This window comes from Hyperolius riggenbachi, chromosome 11 (assembly GCF_040937935.1).
Source record: "Hyperolius riggenbachi isolate aHypRig1 chromosome 11, aHypRig1.pri, whole genome shotgun sequence".
Classification (NCBI taxonomy): Eukaryota; Metazoa; Chordata; class Amphibia; order Anura; family Hyperoliidae; genus Hyperolius; species Hyperolius riggenbachi.
In genome coordinates, this window is record NC_090656.1 from 173,284,383 (window position 1) to 173,304,945 (window position 20,563).

At 40.8% G+C, this 20,563-nt stretch overlaps 1 protein-coding gene across 3 annotated transcripts in view; it reads right to left on the minus strand.

Moving 5' to 3' along the window:
* Positions 1–20,563, minus strand: part of LOC137538102 (receptor-interacting serine/threonine-protein kinase 2-like) — a 96,828-nt gene that overhangs the window by 61,420 nt on the left and 14,845 nt on the right. For 2 of the 3 annotated variants that reach the window (XM_068260111.1, XM_068260109.1), the window contains exons 2-5: positions 17,015–17,149; positions 7,439–7,667; positions 6,136–6,289; positions 2,048–2,203 (exon numbers count right to left, since the gene is read on the minus strand). In XM_068260111.1, the coding sequence (XP_068116212.1) occupies positions 2,048–2,203; positions 6,136–6,289; positions 7,439–7,584 (456 nt within the window). In that variant the 5' untranslated portion in view covers positions 7,585–7,667; positions 17,015–17,149. The remainder of the gene's footprint in view (positions 1–2,047; positions 2,204–6,135; positions 6,290–7,438; positions 7,668–17,014; positions 17,150–20,563) is intronic. The other variant, XM_068260110.1, reaches the window with a different exon arrangement.

Sequence of the window (20,563 nt, forward strand, 5' to 3'; positions counted from 1 at the left end):
GCAGCGAATGCTTATGTGCCAAGAATTCTAAAAATTCAGTCTAACAATTAGCAGTCTAACAGTGGCGTACCTAGGGATTTTGACACCCAGGCCCATATGCAATTAACTGTTTCTCCTGAGTTTTCTCCCAGAAGATATTTTTAAACTTGTCAATAAAATGCGTTTTAAACCACCACCAAGCAACACTCAAAATAATTTTGCGAGTACTTTTTTTCACCTACTTTTTGGTACTTTTTTAGTTGAAAAGTGCTGGAAAGTTATTTTAAACAGAAGATGAAAAATTATCTCCTAGGAGAAAACTCAGGTGAAAAAGTGAATTGCATATGGCCCCTGGTGCTGATTATTTACAGACACCCCCCAAAAACAACCGATTTTTTTTTGATGAGAGGGTTGACGGGTTGGGGCGCAGAGCGCGGTGCTGCAAATTTTGGGGCATTTTTGGCAAAAAGGAGTCATCAGGATGTGGACAGAGCTAACCGTTATAGAACTCTGTACTCTATACAGTGCTGCAGAAAATGTCAGTGCCACTGGCTTCTGCAATAGCAGACTGCGCTGATCAGAATAAATAATCAATAGTCTAGGGCATTCTGGTTTTACAGCAGCCAGTGCATATGGCTACTAATGACAAGGCAACTTCTGAAGCACTAAACACATCCTGCTTCCTCTCCCTGTTAATGTCCCAGCTGCAGCACAGCAATCATTCTCTTTACTCACCCTGCTGTGCAGAGGCACATTCAGGCTGTGTGTAGAGAGCGAGGAGACACATTGCCCACAGGACAGGAAGGGGTGCTACATCGAGTGCAGGAAGTAGTACAGTCCCCTGCACTGCATACTGCTATTTTCTTGAATGTTGCCCAAACTATGAAAAAAGGTTCCAGTTGGAAGAACACAGTAACTGAGCACCACAGCAGCATCCCTAGCCCAGAGGCGTAGCTATGGTTTTCAGCGCCCGGGGACAAGGACAGTTTTTTCTCCCACACCTGGAAAAAATGTGCATGGCCACACAACAGAATGTGGATGTGGTCATGGGTGAAGTCAAATGTACAAATGCTGTTTAGATAGCCAAATGTACCCCCTTTCCCTGTTCAGATAGCCAAACGTGCCCTCCTTTAGATAGCCAGGTGCCCCCCCTTTAGAAGCCAGATCTGGCCCTCTTCCCCCCCTTTAGATAGTGAGGCGTGCCCCCCTATAAATAGCCAAATGTGCCTCCCTTTAGATAGCCAGATGTGCCACCTTTTTTCTGTTGCTGTTAATGCTTCTGCACTCCTGTGCAGAGGCAGGGAGAGAAGCAGGGGCACTTCGGGCAGCCAGTGAGCCGCCTCTCAAGCATGTGGAGGTGCAGCGGCCGTGCTGAGCACCCTTACAGTGCTGTGCCCGGGGACATGTGTTCCCCACTTGCCCACCCATAGCTACTCCTCTGCCTTAGCCATGGCTACACACGTTGCTGTGAGCATCTGCAGCCTTATGGTAGGTACGCCACTGCAATTCGATATTTCAAATGTTATGCCTGGTATACTCCAGGTCGCCTGGTATAGAAAGGTCGAATCGATTATTTCGGACAGGTCCGATAGTTCTTCTTATCAAAGCCTTTCTAGAAGCCGTTTGATTAGCTGGTGTGAAATAAATCAATTTTAACGCACCTGGTCAGAAGTACAGATACTGGCTACTTCCTGCACTACAGACTGTTACTGCTGTAGGGTGCAGTCTTCTCAGAGAAAGGCACTACTGCCTTACAGTGTGAACAGTAGGGTGATGGAACTTGACCAACAGCATCTGCTCTGCCTACAGAGCCTGAAACAAACTCCCTCAAATGCTTCTTGTCCTGTGATCCCTTTTTTCAGTACTGTAAACTGTGCCTGCTACAATAGCATTAGGTATCACAGAGGTAGCCACATGACTCAAGTGCTGGCCAGGGCTGATCAGAATTGTTTTCCGGTACTTTGGAAAGGGAATTAAATAATACCAGGGAATCTCTCAATTGAAATGTCAAATTCTCAAATCTTGCAACATTTTTCAAAATCTACTTTCAGATTTTCATTTGTCTTACCTTTGCACGGTACTGGCTATCCAATAGTATATTGCAGGGCTTTAAGCGCCGATGCCTTGTGGGAGGATTTATTCTGTGTAAGAAAGTCAAACCTTCTGCTACATCAGTGAGGATGCTGATACACATACTGAGTGGAAGTACAGGATAGAGATCGTGCTGTAACCAGAAGGAAACAGAAACATTGAAAGGACCATATTCAATAAAGCAGCACTTGGGAAATGAAGGCTCTGTGAACTTGTATTATTGGTTCTAAATACTCTTCAAACTGAAAACATTCCAGAACTCCAAATAATTCAAAATCCTTTTATGGTGCATGTGAATTAGGGAGGGAATAGTGGATCCACGTCTGCACAGCAGCACAGAGCCATTTGTACATGGAGATGAAAGTCATGCATGAGTTGCTCCATGCTACTGCGCCTGCAAAGGGCAGCCCCACTCATACATGAGGGGATTGTGGAGGGGAGGGAATGCTTTATCTTAAAGGAAACACAAAGTATATATAAATTGATGAGATTAACAATTGCATCTTTCCTCCTTCTCCTAAAAATGATTTTTTAAGATATCCCAGGGTGTTATTTTATATTTAATTCTATTAAGTTTTTACTGTTTCATCATCTCTACTCAGTGACACATAAAATCTATGAACTATTGTCGCTTTTTATCTCTTTCCTGCGCTCAGTAGCCATTTTCTGCCAGGAAAGTGTTTTATGGCTGTAATTCCTTATCAGTATGGGTTATGCTATAATCTGACCCAGTCCTGACCTGAACAGTAACTGTCACTTGCATACCTGATGTTTTCCTCTTTCAGGAAGAGAAATAAAAAATGGAACACACCATAGTTATTTGTGTGCTTGGCACTATACATTTACATCTCATCATGTCACATGTCACCTCCAGGTAGTGAAAAATTGTAAGCCCCCTCTTATTAGACCTTCAGTGTTAGTTTTCAAAAACTTCCCCAAAGCCCTACCTGGCCTATAAACCTTAACTTCTGTTGCGACTAATAATCCTAGTCCTATGTGTGTGTGTGTGTATGTATATATATATATATATATATATATATATATATATATATATATATATATATATATATATATATATATATATATATATATACATACATACATATATTCATACATATCTCTGTTTTACTTCTGCCCTGTGCGAAGGGTCAAGTACACTTTCATTTTCTTTCCCCGTCCCCTGATGACGTCATGCTGCCCGACGTCACGCCGCACACCGCTGCTCGGCAGTCCTGATTGGCCGCCGGGATCCCGGGAAAAAGAGTGAAGGTAAAAGGGATCCCGGCGGCTGGGGGAGAAGCCTGGGTCCCGCTAGCCTGCGCTGACTGCACGCGGCACCCAGGAGATCAAAGGGAGCAGCAGTTTCAGCCAGCCTGAGCTGAGCTCGGATTTACCGCTTCCAGCACGAGCTCAGTTTGGGATTACCGCGAGGGGGGTTAACTGGTATATTGGAGTTAAAACATCAAAACATCAAAAATGATTTGGCTTTTCTCCCTTTTCTCTTCCCTACTTACTGCACTTACTACCCCTAGCACTGGGGCCCGTATTCAATTAACTTTTTCTCTTGAGTTTTCTCCTAAGAGATCATTTTTCATTCTTCTATTTAAAATTACTTTTTGCACTTTGCAACTGAAAAGGTATGAAAAAGTAGATGGAAAAGTACAATTAAAATTGTTTTGAGTATTTTCTTTCTTGCTGGTGGTTTAAAAACAATTTTGAAAATATCACCTAGGAGAAAACCAAGGAGAAAAAGTTAATTACCGTACGTATGGGCCTGGGTGTCTTTCCTTTCTCCTTCTCCCCTTCTTCCTTTTTCTTTTTTGTTGTTCTCTTTTATTCTTTATTTTATGTTTATCTCTTTTCCTTATTATAAACTAATATTAGTATAATTTGACACCTGCCTATTGCCTATAGGTACCCATTAGCTACATTGAGACTGTTTTTTATTATCATTATTGTGCTCCACAAGTTGAAGACTTGTCTGATTGCACAGTCATTTGTCATTAGTCTTACTATTCCTACAGTAGAGGTTGGACACAACATAAAACAACGTGTATAACCTGTAATCATAGACAACAAACACATTCCGCTCCTACAAAATAGCTGCTCCCGTGTTTCACCTTCTCCGTTCTGCCCTATTGTAGAGAAAGTCACATGACACAGGAGTGGGTAAGTGCAAAATCTTGGTGCATTCAGCTGAACTGGAAACCAGGCTGACAGGAAAATAACAGAGATATATGTATAAACTCCTATCTCATCATAGATTAGTAGAATTGATTTGTTATTATTACACCTCTATAGAAATACTTAATTTTAGGAAGTATGTGGGCCGGTGGTTTCCACTTACACAGCTTGCCAACATTTCTAGATTATTCAGTAGAATAAAGTCTATAAACTATTTTGTCTTTCTCCCACTGCCCAAATAACATTATGGGCCCCAACAATACAGCCTATTTTGGTAACGGACATACCAGCAACAGTGGTATTCTGGATTCCAGAGGTGGTTTTAGAGGTGGTTTGCCACCTCAGTGCAGTGGGCTAAGTTCTTTCTGTCTTGACTGGAAGGAGTGTGGTGCTCATGCCACACGCCCTTTCCTGTTACTGTTGACTGAAAGGCATGTGCAGCTGTTATGGCCACAACCTCCATGCCATTATGTCCAGCAGTGGTGGGAGTGATTCAGAGAATTATGTGGCCTGGTGGGCACAGCAATATAGGAGTAAAGAGTAAATCTTAAGCTGGAATAGTTCGGAACTACTGTATGTTAAGACAGCGCCGCACTTGTGGCTGCCTAAGCCTGATGCGGCATCATTTTAATGCCGGCAGCTCCCGTGCACGGGCCGAGATCCTGCGTCCCTGCTGGCACCGAGACAGCTATGCTCCCTACATTGGCCAGGACTCATTTTCATTGGCTCCTGACCTCCTGATCACGGTCAAAATCAGGTGAACCTCTTTTTTTAGCAACACAAACTTAGTTTTACCTTAGAGACTATTCAGTGTAAAATAAATCTTCTACTGATCTTCTTCTCAGATAAAGTTATAATCACTTGCTTGACTCTAACTATCTCCCTGAGCCCTGTGTGCTCCGGCTTCTGGCTCATAGCCCCACCCCCTTTCAGAGAAATGCTGTGGCTCTTCTGTGGCTCGGATGGAGAGAGTACCATCGCACTCTTCTGAAAGGGGGTGGGGCTATGCTCTGGAAGTTGGCGGACACGAGGCTCAGGGAGTGGGTTAAAGGAAGCACAACAAGTAATTATAACTTTACCCGAAAAGAAGATCAGTAGAATGTCTATATTATACTAAATACTCTCTAATGCTGGGAATACACGGTTCGTTTTTGCCTTCGTTTAAACCTTCGTTTCGATTGTGCCTTTTGTCCTTTTCGATCCCGAAATAATCGGTCATACGGTTAATATCACCACCCACGGTTTCGTTTTTTTTTTCGATTCTGATGGTTTCGTTTTTCCAATGATCGAAGGCTGCAAAGAAACGAAACGAAAATCCCTTTTTACAGGGACGGACTAGCATAAACGAATATATAATCGATCTGAACAGCCATCAAGCCTACCAATGGCTCGATTAGATGGATAAAGAGAGATAATATCAAACATGTTCGATCACTAGTCGTTCGTTTTTGGGGTCTATTAATCGAAACTATAATGAGATTATGACTATTTTCACATACGTTTTCAACACTCGATTCGTTTACCGAATGAATCGAAGGTTTAAACGAAGGCAAAAACGAACCGTGTATTCCCAGCATTAGCTAAATACTTGTTGGATGAAAGCTGCTATTGTCTGAATCACAAGCTGCAGGCTAGTTCCAAGGCGGTCACTTCCATTGTCTGAATCACAAGCTGCAGGCTAGTTCCAAGGCGGTCAACTTCCATTGTCTGAATCACAAGCTGCAGGCTAGTTCCAAGGTGGTCACTTCCCTCACTGACATTCTAAATAGGTGCTTCCCCGCACGGCAGCTTGCTGATTAAACAATGGCAGCCTCTGGACATTTTTGCTGATGACAGATTCCACTGAAAGAATTTTATTAAGGCATTCTGTTTTTAACAAACCTGGTAGATAAGTGAGTGGACCGATCCATTTGGCATCCAGTGTGTCACAATCCCCATTTTATCTGGCGTCTGATAAATTCCCATCATTTGGATCAGGCGCTCAGATCGTATCTTGTTGTTATATTCCAGGTTGTCCTGGATTGCTTCGCAGGCTCTAACAAGGGAAAGGTCGCATTTAATATGTTATTAACATATAGATAATATTAACATATTATACGTTATATGTATATTTCAGAAGTTGTGCTTTTGCTACATTTCATTTCTCAGTTCTCTACATGAAATGATGAAGAGGGCAGATAACTACAAACCTCTGGACCTCAAAAGCACAATTTTGATGGGTCAAGCACTTAAAGTTTAGAAAAAAAAAACATGATTTACTTTTGAAATCTTTATAAAGTATGTCAAAGCGACTGAAGCACAATATGTCTATGCCATACAGTACAGCACTAGAGTAATTCATGAAACGCACAAAACTCATGGTGAAGCAAGTGATCATCTCATCACAATTACATCGGATTTTCTGGTTATTATTATGTCACTTTTTCCTATGTAATGTAAATCTGGAAATGATCACAGCAAATAAGAACCTTTCAATCTATCAGCTGATCAAATTGATCACATGCTTCTCTGTGAATTCTGTTACTCATAGGCAACTCTATTCACTACACTAGTTGGTGTCCCAGGAAAGGCATTCTGTGCCCACCCAACACACACACACGCACACACACACCTGCGCCCTGCTGCAGGAACCACAATAGCACTTATCAAGGATTACACCAAAGGGGACACTAGTTTTTCTGTAATATACACTTATGAAGACTTTGGTGAGCTGAAATATACTATGCTGTGCACTGCAGACAGCCTGAAACAGTGGCTGGCAAAACATTGGTGAAGATAGTCATAGACAGAGATTAACCGTATAGGAAATATTCTCAATTCAGTACCATGAAGACACCCCGAGTCGTCACCAGTTTCCAGAAATGATGACCAGCCCCACCCCCTCTGAGTCCTAATGTTGAAGGTACCCTACATTATATGCGACCACAATTGCTGTGGTCACTCATATCTATGAGGAAGGGAAAGGGGAAGGCATCAATGCTCAAGTAGGTCTACAAGTAGGACCCCAATCAAACTTTTTTTATGGAGCTGCATTCATTGTAATAAAAAATAATTTGTAATAAAGCCTGTATCTGTATGTGCTGCAGATAGGGAGAATTTATGGGATGGATTCATAGTGAGATTCATGATGGATCTAATGGATTAATGATAAAGCCAGTACTGTTTTTCACAAAGTAGATCTTACCTATCACCCAAGTTAGACAAAGATAAGAGTTTTAGGAAGACTTGGAAGCCCGTTGGCTCATGGGTGGATTTATACACCTTCTCTGTGCTTGTGTCAACCACACAGACGCTCTTCAAATCTCTCTGCCTAATACGAGATAAATCCATTGCTTCCAGGAGATGTACACGGATATTGGAAGAGATTGTGAAGCTGTAGATATCTACTACATGGTCTCACCACAGATCAGCAACTGTAAACAAAAAAGAAAAATATAACATTTATATTTGCAAAGTACATAATTAAATATTATGTTCATTACTTCATGTATATAAAAAAAAAAAATACTCCAGATCAAAACAGTTACTGTAATAGTCTATTTCCCCAACTGTCCAAAACTCGTTTAGTGTTAGGGCCCTTTCACCCTGTATACTTGTGTTCCATCACAAGGATACTTCTACAAGTACTTTATGCATCACATCGCACTCGTAACGTGTGGTGTGACTTTTCATCATAGTTGCTTTAGGATCCTATTATAACATAAAGTGCATATTGTAAAAAGGAGCCTTAGGCATTATGTGGTCAGATCCTAATTGTAGAATATTTTGAGGCTGCAAGTCTGAGTAATAAGCAGGTGGACCACTGTACCAAGCATATCCATGCCTGGTACGCCTATGATGCCACGTGAGATGACTTCCTCAGGTGGCAAAGGTCTGAGGGCAGCACCAGGCAGAAACAGTGAAGAGAGTGCCGGGCCAACCTGTACTGGGGGCAGCTGTATCTAGCTACCAATACTGGGGGCACCTATACCTGGCTACCTACCTATACTGAGGGTGTTTTTTAGGGGGCTCACTGCAGCTATAATGTAATGTGCAAATTCTCAGGTGCTGTGCGATTATTCCAATTTGGAGGGTGGGGTGGGGCGCATCCTCACAAGTTTGCCTCAGGAAGCAAAAAGTCTGGAACTGGCCCTGAGCATATCATGCATGTGCATAAACACATTTAACCATTAAAAGGAAAAACTATACAGTTTTATGTCAACGTAACCCATTTGCGTTCCATCGTTTTCATTTTCACTTGAGCAATGTTCACCTCCCATTCATTAGCCTATAACTTTATCACTACTTATCACAATTAACTGATCTATATCTTGTTTGTTCTGCCACCAATTAGGCTTTCTTTGGGGGGTACATTTTGCTAAGACTGTACTGTAAATGCATTTTAACAAGAAGAATAAGAAAAAAACGGAAAAAAATTCATTATTTCTCAGTTTTCAGCCATTATAGTTGTAAAATAATACATGCCTCCATAATTAAAACTCACGTATTGTATTTGCCCATATGTCCTGGTTATTACACCGTTAAAATTATGTCCCTATCACAATGTATGGCGACAATATTTTATTTGGAAATAAAGGTGCATTTTTTCCGTTTTGCATCTATCACTAATTACAAGTTTAAAATAAAAAAAAAGATAGAAATATTTCATCTTTACATTGATATTTAAAAAGTTTAGACCCTTAGGTAAATATTTACATGTTTTTTTTTTTTTATTGTAATGTTTTTTTTTATATTAAACATTTTATTTGGGTAGTTTTGGGAGGGTGGGATGTAAAGAATAGTTTTATAATGTAAATGTGTGTTGAGTTTATTTTTTTTTTACTTTTAGTTGTAGTTTTACTTTTTGGCCACAAGATGGCGGCCATGAGTTTGTTTACATGACGTCACTCTAAGCGTAACATACGCTTAGAAAGACATTTGGGGGGCGCTACAGCCAGAAAAAGTGAAGCTTCCGAGAGAAGCTGTCGCTTTTTCAGCGGGGGAGAGGAATCAGTGATCCGGCACCATAGCCCGATTCACTGATTGCCTGGCTAACGAACCACGGCCGGGAGCACGGCTGTGGGGAGCGCGCATGGTTCCTAGACGTAGTTTCTATGTCCAGGAACTAAAATAGGTTAAGGAACAAAAAAAATTATAAAAGTTTAGAAGCAGGTGACTTCTTTAACTTTTAATTATTTGTAACAGAATATAATTATTTACTGTATTTTTTGGACTGTAAGACTCACTTTTTCTCCCCCAAAAGTGGGGTAAAAAAGTCACTGCATCTTATAGTCCACATGCCGGGAGTTCCTGACTTGTGAATGCCTGCCATGCAGAGGATGACACAGGGGAAAATGGAGGACACAAAGGGGCACAGAGGAGGACATAGGCAGACACATGGGGGACACAGGAGCACACAAGAGGGACAGAGGAGGACACAGGGAGACACAAGAGGTACAAGGGGGCATGAGGTACAAAGGGGGCATAAACTACAAGATGCCCCTTTACCATGGATGCACCAGGTTTAGTATATACTTTTTTCCCTGGTTTTTGTCCTCAAAACCTAGGTGCGTCTTATGGTCAGGAGCGTCTTATAGTCCGAAAAATACGGTATATATTTTTTTCAGTCAGTGTTTGCCCATTGAAAAATCTTTTCTCATCCTGGTTTACATTGCTCAATTTATCACAGGTGGCGACATCTTAAGTCCTGTCAGGTGCAACTCTGCAGATTGTTTATTTACTGGGAATTTAAAAGCCAGTGAAAATAATACCTGGTCTCCCATAATGCTCTGGGAGAATAATTCCACATTGCTAGACAGCTAGACTGGAGGGCCGGGCTACAAAGCAATATACGGCAATATATAACTATAGGAAGTGGTTATGATGCTGAAACTAGGGCAATTAACATAAAATTGTGTATCCTTAATAATTTACTGCATTCTACTATATGTCACTACAGTGCCTCTTTAAAGAGGAACTTCAGCCTAAACAAACATACTGTCATTAAGTTACATTAGTTATGTTAATTAAAATAGATAGGTAATATAATCTCTTACCCACCCTGTTTTAAAAGAACAGGCAAATGTTTGATTTCATGAGGGCAGCCATCTTTTTGGTTGAAAGGAGGTGACAGGGAGCATGAGACACAGTTCCAACTGTCCTGTGTGCTGATCACACCTCCCAGTTGCTAGGCAAGGTGAATAACAACATAGGAAATCCCATCATGCTTTGCACAGCATCAGGGAAAAAAAGCCCGGACAGTTTTCTTTGATGGGTGGAGCTTAGTTAAAAATGCAGCTAAAAAAGATGCTTTGGTAAGAAAAACAAAGTTCTGATGCTGTGAAACTGTTAAAGAAACACCAAGCCTTTTCAGTTCTGCTGAGTAGATTTTTAGTCCGGAGGTTCACTTTAAGGTAGAGCTAGTCAGTCACTTCCTTTACATAAACAATGCTCTGGTGTCAATGACCAAAGATCATCCACCCTGATATAAACCACCTCTTTCTGAAACAAAAGTAAGCTTAGACTAGATAGTGAATATCTATGCAAGTTTTAATCATTTTATACCAAACTAGCCTTTAAAGGAATACTGTAGGGGGGTCGGGGGAAAATGAGTTGAACTTACCCGGGGCTTCTAATGGTCCCCCGCAGACATGCTGTGCCCGTGCAGCCACTCAACCAATGCTCTGGCCCCGCCTCCGGTTTACTTCTGGAATTTCAGACTTTAAAGTCTGAAAACCACTGCGCCTGCGTTGGTGTGTCCTCGCTTCTGCTGATGTCACCAGAAGCGTACTGCGCAGGCCCAGTATGGTCTGTGCCTGCGCAGTACGCTCCTGGTGACACAGCAACGCAGGTGCAGTGGTTTTCCAACTTCTGAAATTTCAGAAGTGAACCGGAGGCGGGGCCGGAGCATTAGTGAGTGGCTGTGTGGGCAAAGGATGTCTGCGGGGGACCTTTAGAAGCCCCGGGTAAGTTCAACTTATTTTACCCGACCCCCCTACAGTATTCCTTTAAACCTCAACAGTCTTTCCAACTCCCCTTGTACAACCTCGGGAAGGAACCAATTTAAGCAGAAAGATGTGGGGTGAGTCAAGCAAAAGTGTTGATAAATGCCATTTGAGGTATGCCAAACTAATCTTCAGAGACCCCTTTTGAGGGCAGGGGCAATACTTAAAGTAATATTAATACATGGGGATTTTTTTTACAGTGATTTTCATATTTGTTAGAACTGTTATGGCCAAAGACAAAAGTATGACCAGTACCCAGATTGGCTGGCCAATGTGGGAAGTGGCCAAGAGATGTAAGAGAACACATTGGCCTCAATTCACTAAGCTTATCTCCTGTCTTTAATAACGTTTCTAGAGTTATCACCATGGTAATAAGGAATGTAGTATTCAGGAAACATTTTACCCCAGGCAAACCTAAAGTTAACTTTTCAATCCTTAAAATAACTCCAGAATTCTATTAACTGCGTGTGAAAATAACTACAGAGGAGGTTACTTAACTACAGAGGAGGTAACTTAAGGAATGAAGAGATAAAATAACTCTCACACTGTGGGGCGGCAAGTTTTCTCGTGCGTTATTATCTCCAGCATGATCTTAGTGGATTAAGAAAATTTACCACCACACAGTGAGAGAGTTATCTTATCTCCTCATTCCTTAAGTTACCTCCTCTGTAGTTAAAGAGACTCCGTAACAAAAATTGCATCCTGTTTTTTATCATCCTACAAGTTCCAAAAGCTATTCTAATGTGTTCTGGCTTACTGCAGCACGTTCTACTATCACCATCTCTGTAATAAATCAACTTATCTCTCTCTTGTCAGACTTGTCAGCCTGTGTCTGGAAGGCTGCCAAGTTCTTCAGTGTTGTGGTTCTGTGATGCATCTTCCCCCTCCATGCCCCTCTCTGCACACTGCCTGTGTATTATTTAGATTAGGGCAGCTTCTCTCTTCTCTCTTATCTTTTACAAGCTGGATAAATCCTCCTCTGAGCTGGCTGGGCTTTCACATACTGATGAATTACATATGGGCAGAGCTGTCTGCACTCTGCAGTAAGAAACAGCCTGACACTTCAGTGGAAGATAGCTGCAGGGGGAAAGAAACACACAAATGATCTCTTGAGATTCAAAAAGAAGGGTGTATACAGCCTGCTTGTGTATGAATGTTGTTTCTATGTGTGGACATACTGTACATCAACCTACTTCCTGTTTTGGTGGCCATTTTGTTTGTTTATAAACAAACTTTTTAAAACTGTTTTTAACCACTTTTAATGCGGCGAGGAGCGGCGAAATTGTGACAGAGGGTAATAGGAGATGTCCCCTAACGCACTGGTATGTTTACTTTTGTGCGATTTTAACAATACAGATTCTCTTTAAGTTACCTCCTCTGTAGTTATTTTCACACTAAGTTAATGAACAGCCTGTCTTTAACATTAGAATTCTGGAGTTATTTTAAGGACTGAAGAGTTAACTTTCTCAACTTAAAGTGGACCCAAATTAAAAATACAAGATTTCAGAAATAAAATCTATTTCTAACTTATAATAATAAATAGCAACTTTTTTTCAGCTGCATGATAATGCAAATATAAAACATTTATTGGAGGAACCCCTCCCTTTCTTTCATATTGCAGGGACAGAATCCGGCAGACTGGGGGAGGAGATAGAAAACAAAAACAAAACACAGGCTGCTACTAATGATGTTACAGGGGCGTACGTTAAAAAGGGGCGATGGGAAAAAAGGGCGCCGGGTTTTTAACGATAAACATGGATTACGTTTAAAAATGTATTTCGTTTAAAAGTAATGTTTTTAAACGTTATAAATCATTAAATAATGTGCATTAAATCGGCAATTGTAAAAACGTTAATCTTTCGTTTAAATAATGAAACGTATAATAACGTTTAAAAAAAAATATTACTAAGTAACCCTCCCTGTACCTACCCCTAACCCCTAGACCCCCCTGTTGATGCCTAAACCTAAGACCCCCCCTGTTGGTGCCTAAGTAACCCTCCCTGTACCTACCCCTAACCCCTAGACCCCCCTGTTAGTGCCTAAACCTAAGACCCCCCTGTTGGTGCCTAAACCTAAGACCCCCCTGTTAGTGCCTAAACCTAAGACCCCCCTGTTGGTGCCTAAACCTAAGACCCCCCTGTTGGTGCCTAAACCTAAGACCCCCCTTTTGGTGCCTAAACCTAAGACCCCCTGTTGGTGCCTAAACCTAAGACCCCCCTGTTGGTGCCTAAACCTAAGACCCCCCTGTTGGTGCCTAAACCTAAGACCCCCTGTTGGTGCCTAAACCTAAGACCCCCCTGTTGGTGCCTAAACCTAAGACCCCCCTGTTATTTTTTTCGTTTAAAAATAATGTAAAAAAAAAAAAAAAGAAAAGAAAAAAAAAGTAATGTTTTTCGTTTAAAAATAATGTTTGGAAAAAATATTGTACTGGTTTTCGTTTAAAAATAATATTTAAACATGTATAAATCATTAAATAATGTGTAATCATGAGAAACAGTAATAAAACATTAAGTCTCCGGGCGCCGCTTTTAAAACGTTAGTTTTCTCCGGCGCCCTTTTTTCCTACCGGGCGCCCATTAAACGATATTTATTATAGAAGTGAATGGCGGCGCCCGATTTGTCCACTAGCCTCAGGCGCCCGAATTTACTGTTTCCGTTACAGGGGAGGTGATCTCAGCTTGTGTGAGATTTCACATAGTTGATGCTCCTGTGAGGGAGGGTAGCTGATGACGAACACACCCATGATCTAAAACCCCCTACTAAGCTCAGAAGTAATGGCTGCCACCTGTGTAACCCTAGTTATGAAAAGAGAAGTGTGAAAAGCATGCACTTAAATGCTCATAGGCTTGAATGAGTGTTGTTTATTTATCTTTGTATGTGTCAGAGTGGTGCAACTAAATATTTTGAATTAAAAAAAATGTTTGGTTTGGGTCTGCTTTAACTTAAAGACAGAAGAGTTAACTTTAGGTTTGCCTGAGGTAAAATGTTTCCTCAATACTGCATGCCTTATCACCATGGTGATAACTCTAGAAATGTTATTAAAGACAGGAGATAAGCTTAGTGAATTGAGGCCATTTTACCTTGGCTGGTAAAGTGACAAAAAAAGCATTTTCTTCGGAATGTGAGACTTGCAGACCAATGCCTAACCTTAACCATCACTGAATTGATCTATATCTTGTTTTTTCAGCCACTAATTAGGATTTCTTTGGGTGGTAAATTTTGCAAAGAATTATTTTTCTCTAAATGCATTTTAACAGGAATATAAAAAAATGGAAAAAAAATCATTATTTCTCAGCTATCGGCCATTATAGCTTTAAAATAAAACATGCTACCATAATTAAAACCTACGTATTTTATTTGCCCATTTGTCCTGGTTATTATTACACAATTTAAATGATGTCCCTATCACAATGTATGGCGCCAATATTTTATTTGGAAATAAAGGTGCATTTTTTCAGTTTTGCGTCCATCACTATTTACAAGCTTATAATTTAAAAAATATTAGTAATACACCCTCTTCATATGCATATGAAAAAAGTTCGGAGCCTTAGGCAACTATTTATGTTTTTCTTTTATTGCCATTTTTTTTCACTAAAAATTGTATTTGTGTAATTTTTGGTGTGGGAGGTAAACAGTTAATTTTAAATGTAATAATATGTGTTCATTTAATTAAAAAAAAGTATGTGGATGTAGTTTTACTATTTGGCCACAAGATGGCCACAGTCAAAAAAAATTTTTTTAGACCTGGAAGCGAACGCTCTCGCTACCAGGAAGTATAGGGAGGTAGGGAAACTTTTTTTTTCTCAGAAAGACTGCGGCTTCTGATCAGAAGCCATCGGTCCTTCTGCCGGGGACTTAGATCAATGAATGGCAACTATGTTCCAATTCATTGATCTCCGGGCTAAAGGGGGCAGCATGGGAGCGTGCAGGATGCGGAAATCCCTACTGTGCATGCTCAGGCCGTGGGAGTGTGATCAGGATGTGTGCTGCTCAGGGCTGCGCATGCGCAGTAGCCGCCACTGGCAGCTACCAGACAGGGGATTGCCGCTGCTGGCCGGAGAGACTTGGACTGGCGTCATGGGCACAGGAGGACTGCAGGGGGCTTCAAGAAGCCCCAGGTAAATTAAATATTTTTTTCTGGCTTAAAGAGACAAAAAAAATGATATAAGGATTTCTATGTGTAGTACAGCTAAGAAATAAAACATTAGGAGCAGAGACATGAGTCTAATATTTTTTTCCAGTAAAGGAAGGGTTAAGAAACTACAGTTGTTATCTATGCAAAAGAGCCATTGAGCTCCATGACTTTCAAAGTCGCAGAGAGCTTTGTCTTCTGAAGCTTATTATCTCAAGTGTCTGGCATTGTATTGGTTTTTCCTGCAGAGGACAGTTCAAAAGTTCACTAGCCTGCTCTATAAAATCATTTAGAATGCTGAGTAGTGTGTAAACTGCAAATATTAGAGAATGATGCAGTGTTATAAAAAAAAAACTATATACCAGTAACTGAAAAAAATTGAGAATATTTTCTTTGCTAATAATGTTCTAGTAATTATCTGTACTACACAACCAAATCATCATATTTTTTTTTTTTTGCTTCAGTGTAAATCTTTAAGTGTCCTTTTAAGGATGTTACACTTAACAACAGTAAATATAGCCTTCCAACAGGAATTCCATTGTTGAGTAGTAAATTGCAGTCCCAACTCCTGTTCCCTGGCTCTCATGTATGGCAATTTGACTTCATAATAACGGTTAACCAACAAATTATATAACGTAGAGATAGTGCTACAGACACTATAATACATAATACAAAGTTTCAAAATTGGTAGGGGTAACATGCAGTGCATTACCATACCACACACCGTTACAGCCCAACGCACCCGCCACACTGTGAATGTTACTGTAGGTGGTGCATGCAGTGTGGAAAGCCGTGTTGCAAGGCAGCTATTATACTGCACCGCAACGCACCACTGTGAATGCAGTCTAAAGCTCTATGTAATTACAATAGTGAAATAATGGTAATTTTTACCGATACTTTACTATCGCCATACCTGACCCTATTTTCATTTGTACCCTCCCTCTATCGATGCCGAAACCTAACTGATCTCCCCCCCCCCGACTGATGCCTAACCCACCCCCCAACCAATGCCTATCCCTAACTAAGCCCCCCAATTATTGCCTAACCCTACCGTGCTGCTCCCCCACTGCAGTCACAGGCGATATCAGCGCCCCTATCTTTCCCTAACCCTAGTCAAACTGTGGCTGGAAACAGCGAGCACCAGAGGTGATGGGGAAGTTTAGGTCCTGCCATAGGGGCAGTCATGTTAATAGTCATGATTCGGGGCTATAACTGGAAATTTGGGCAGCGGAGGCACCCGATAAAATAGTGGGTGCTGCGGTTGCACCACCATACAAACTGCAGGTACAAAGCTCCCTCAGGGTCTTCGGTGCTAAAATTACCTGCTTTAAAATAAATAATACACAGAAAACCACAAACATTTTTATCGTTACAACCTGAAACAGAGAAGCATGCATCATATCAGAATTGACAAGAAAGAACATTGATCTTTCATTGAACACAGAACTCATAAAGAGTTTTGGAGGAAGGGGATTTCGGTGTGAGGACACAGGTTACTTTACTTCAAAAAGAAAGGAAGAAATTCTGGAATTGGACACATTAAATAATGCATGAATCATTAAATAACACATGAAGCATGGAATCAATATTTAAAATACCATACAAGGTAAAAACCATTATGAATGGACATGAAAATGCATAATACCTCTAAAAGAGAAATAATACACATCTGATCATGCCTTCATTGGGAGCTGAGCCATTAGTAATTGCAGGTGTGCAGATTTCAGTTCATCCAAGTAGTAAGAGACCGCACTCTTAGCCAGTATTGGTCAGTTAGCAGCTGCAGGATGAAAGGCATCACATGGTCAATAAGGAAAAACACTATAATTAGCCTTCATTACTCCATGATGTGCCCCATGCATGCAGCAGCAGCGTAATACAGATTGCAGCTTACTGCCAATTAGGTCACTCACAAGCACAGAGCGCGACATCTCCTCTATGAAAGCTGTGTATTCATAAACTGTCACCAGTCTATTGACAACACAATCTGATATAACATGAAAATCTCTCAATAAGGGTTAATCAATTTTCTGTGGCTATAAGCCACTCCTATAGCTCCCAACTGTCCCTTTTTTCCAGAGGGACAGTCACTCTTTGGGAACTAAACTCCCCTGTCCCTCTTTCTTCCTCATTAACACTATCAATACCCAAGTGTTCTAAAATGACAATGTACAAATAATGTCTAAGTAGCTGTGTAAACATTTTCCTACTTTTCATGTTAAATGTCAGAGGCAAAAGCTTTAATTTACTGTGTGTAAGATTTAACTCTATTGGAATAAATCATTATCACAGCCAGTGTTTTTTTTTTTTTTTTGCATATCAGACTACAGAGTATTTTTCTCTGAAAGCAAAAAAAATGTGAACAGCTGTAGTGTCACATACAATTACAAATGTTTATAACAAGTTACATTTCCTGTGCTCTCTACAGACAGTTCAGTAAGAGGCACAGGACAAAGGACACAGGCAGCTGCAGCTGCTGAGAGCATTCTCACACACAGGGTTAACTGATGTAGTGTGAGGGAATTCCCCTTCCCTCATGGTTCTGTCAGATTTGGCGTCAGTTAAAGGGGTACTATGGCGAAAAATTGTAAAATTTAAAATATGTGCAAACATAAACAAATAAGAAGTACATTTTTTCCAGAGTAAAATGAGCCATAAATTACTTTTCTCCAATGTTGCTGTCACTTACGGTAGGCAGTAAAAATCTGACAGAAGTGACAGGTTTTGGACTAGTCCATCTCTTTATAGGATATTCTCAGCATGGCCTTTACTCTTTATAAAGATATTCCCTAAAAAGGATTTAAACAATGATGCTGACCAGTTTCCCTGCTCGCTACACAGGTTTTTGACAGTTGGACAGAGCAACTGCCATTCTCTAAGTGCTTTTGAAAATAAATAAATCCCTGAGAATCCCCCATGAAGAGTTGGATTAGTCCAAAACCTGTCACTTCTGTCAGATTTCTAAAACCTACTGTAAGTGACAGCAACATAGGAGAAAATCAATTTATGGCTCATTTTACTCTAGAAAAAATGTGCTTGTTATTTGTATATGTTTGCACATATCTTAAATTTTTGCCCCTTTAAGAGTGAAAGGAATTTGATACAGTAAACAAAAGAGATAAGCAAGTGAAATGTATACATCACTACTTATCAGCACTTCAGGAACTCTCAATCCCAGGTTAAAAACATGTTAATATAGTGTTCCTTTAAATTAATATATTTCTTATTTTTAAATGTTAAAATGAAGTAGAACTAATGATGACAGAGGAGACCAGTGTGGTTTGAATGATAAAACTGTGTCTTTGCTTCCTAATTCTTTCTTGTATCAGTGACTACGGGTGGGCCAGGGGCATGATTAAGGGTGTGTCTTAAAATGTCCCTCTTTCTTATATCAAAAAGTTGGGAGCTATGCACTCATATCTTTTTGTAGGACTTTATTGTAGAAATGTACGATCACCACTGGATAAGTTCAGAAACTATAGTGATGCAGTGATGGCTTTCACAGGATTTTCACAGGATTCACAGTGTCTGAACTGAGAGAAATAGAGTACTTTCTGCTTGAATATGTCTTTTTTTTTATAGTCCCACCCTATTTCTCAAACCATTTCAAAAGCAGCAACATTCAAACCTTAACGTTCAATTTAATTTTAGGTGTGTTTCTAGCTAATACAGTATAGGAAGAATAGACCAAGATGGGATGTATAGAACAAATGTGGTCAAGATGCCTATTAACTATGTTTTTTTATTTTGCTTTATACATGATAGCTGCATTTCTTGGTATTGCATCACATAGGTATCATAAGCATATAATATTCTACAACATGACATTTCTGTGGAAGTCTGTTTGAATGGATAGGGGCCCAGGGTCGGATTTACCATAAGGCACTGTAGGCATGTGCCTACAGGCGCCTGATGACGGAAAGGCGGCTCACTCCCCTCCCCTAGTGCCTCCCTCCTTCCCTATGCAGAGTCCTGAGAGTGTAATGAGAGGTTACTTACCCAGCACTCAGCATTCCACTGACGAGATCTCCCTTCAACACTCACACCACTAGTTGCCTAATACAGAGGGTAACTCTGGCTACCTAATACTAGGGGACACCTGTAGCTACCTATGACGGGCATGGAAAGTAAGAGAGAAGTGACAGCTGGGCCTTCCGGCACATTTACAGTGCAGTTCAGTGGGGGTTTGCAGGTTCACGGTTGGTGAAGGCCAAGGTGCTAGGACATCTGTGCCTAGGCTCCAGGGATGGGAATCCAGGCCTGGATAGGGGTGCAAGGTGGTGTAGTAGGTAAATGATCAATATAGGGTGAACAGCAATTATTTATGTGATTTGCCAGGAAACTTAACAGTTTATGGCTTGCACTACACAAGTTTCTAAACAGATTAGATGTTAAAGCAAATCCATGACAAAGAAAAAGAAAAAAAAAAGTTAAATCCTTACCTCAGAAGAGGGAAGCCTCTGTACGGTCCACAGATGTCTCCGACCCTCATCCACCCCTCCACTGCTTGCTGGGATCCCTCCCATGCCTGCGTTGTAACATGGAGCCACTCATGCGCAGCTTTTTCCTTCATGCACAGGTGGCTCTGTGCTACTGCACAGACAGGGGCTGTACTTGTGCCTGCGGAGTGTGGCCATGCTTGTACACAAATGGGAGCGCAGCCATGTGAACATATTCAACAAGGCCTTGTCCAATATATTTGGAGGATCCCAGTGCTGGGGTCGAAGAGGATGGGGGAAGCTTCTGGACTATCCAGAGGTTTTCCAGTACTGAGGTAAGTATTCAGTTTTCCCTTTTTTGCTAGGTACACTTTTAAGAGGAACTTTAAACCAGGATTGAACTTCATCACAATCAGTGGCTGATACCTCCTTTCCCATGAGAAATCTTTACCTTTTCTCGTATAGATAATAAGGGTGAAATCTGTCCCACAGTGTGATGTTATGACCAACGTCCTTAGAGCTTGCTGTCTGTGAGCCTCGTTGCATTGTGGGAAATAATGGCTTTTTCCAACTGCCAAGAAAGCAATATCTCTGTGCACTGAACAGCATAGAACGCTCAGTAACGGACATATAACTGTTCTCAGTAACTGAACACTGTACAGATCACAGAACTAGAGATGTTGCCACCTGAGACACATTTCAGAATGTAAATCGGATTGAGAAAAGATTTTACAATGGGCAAGCACTGACTAAAT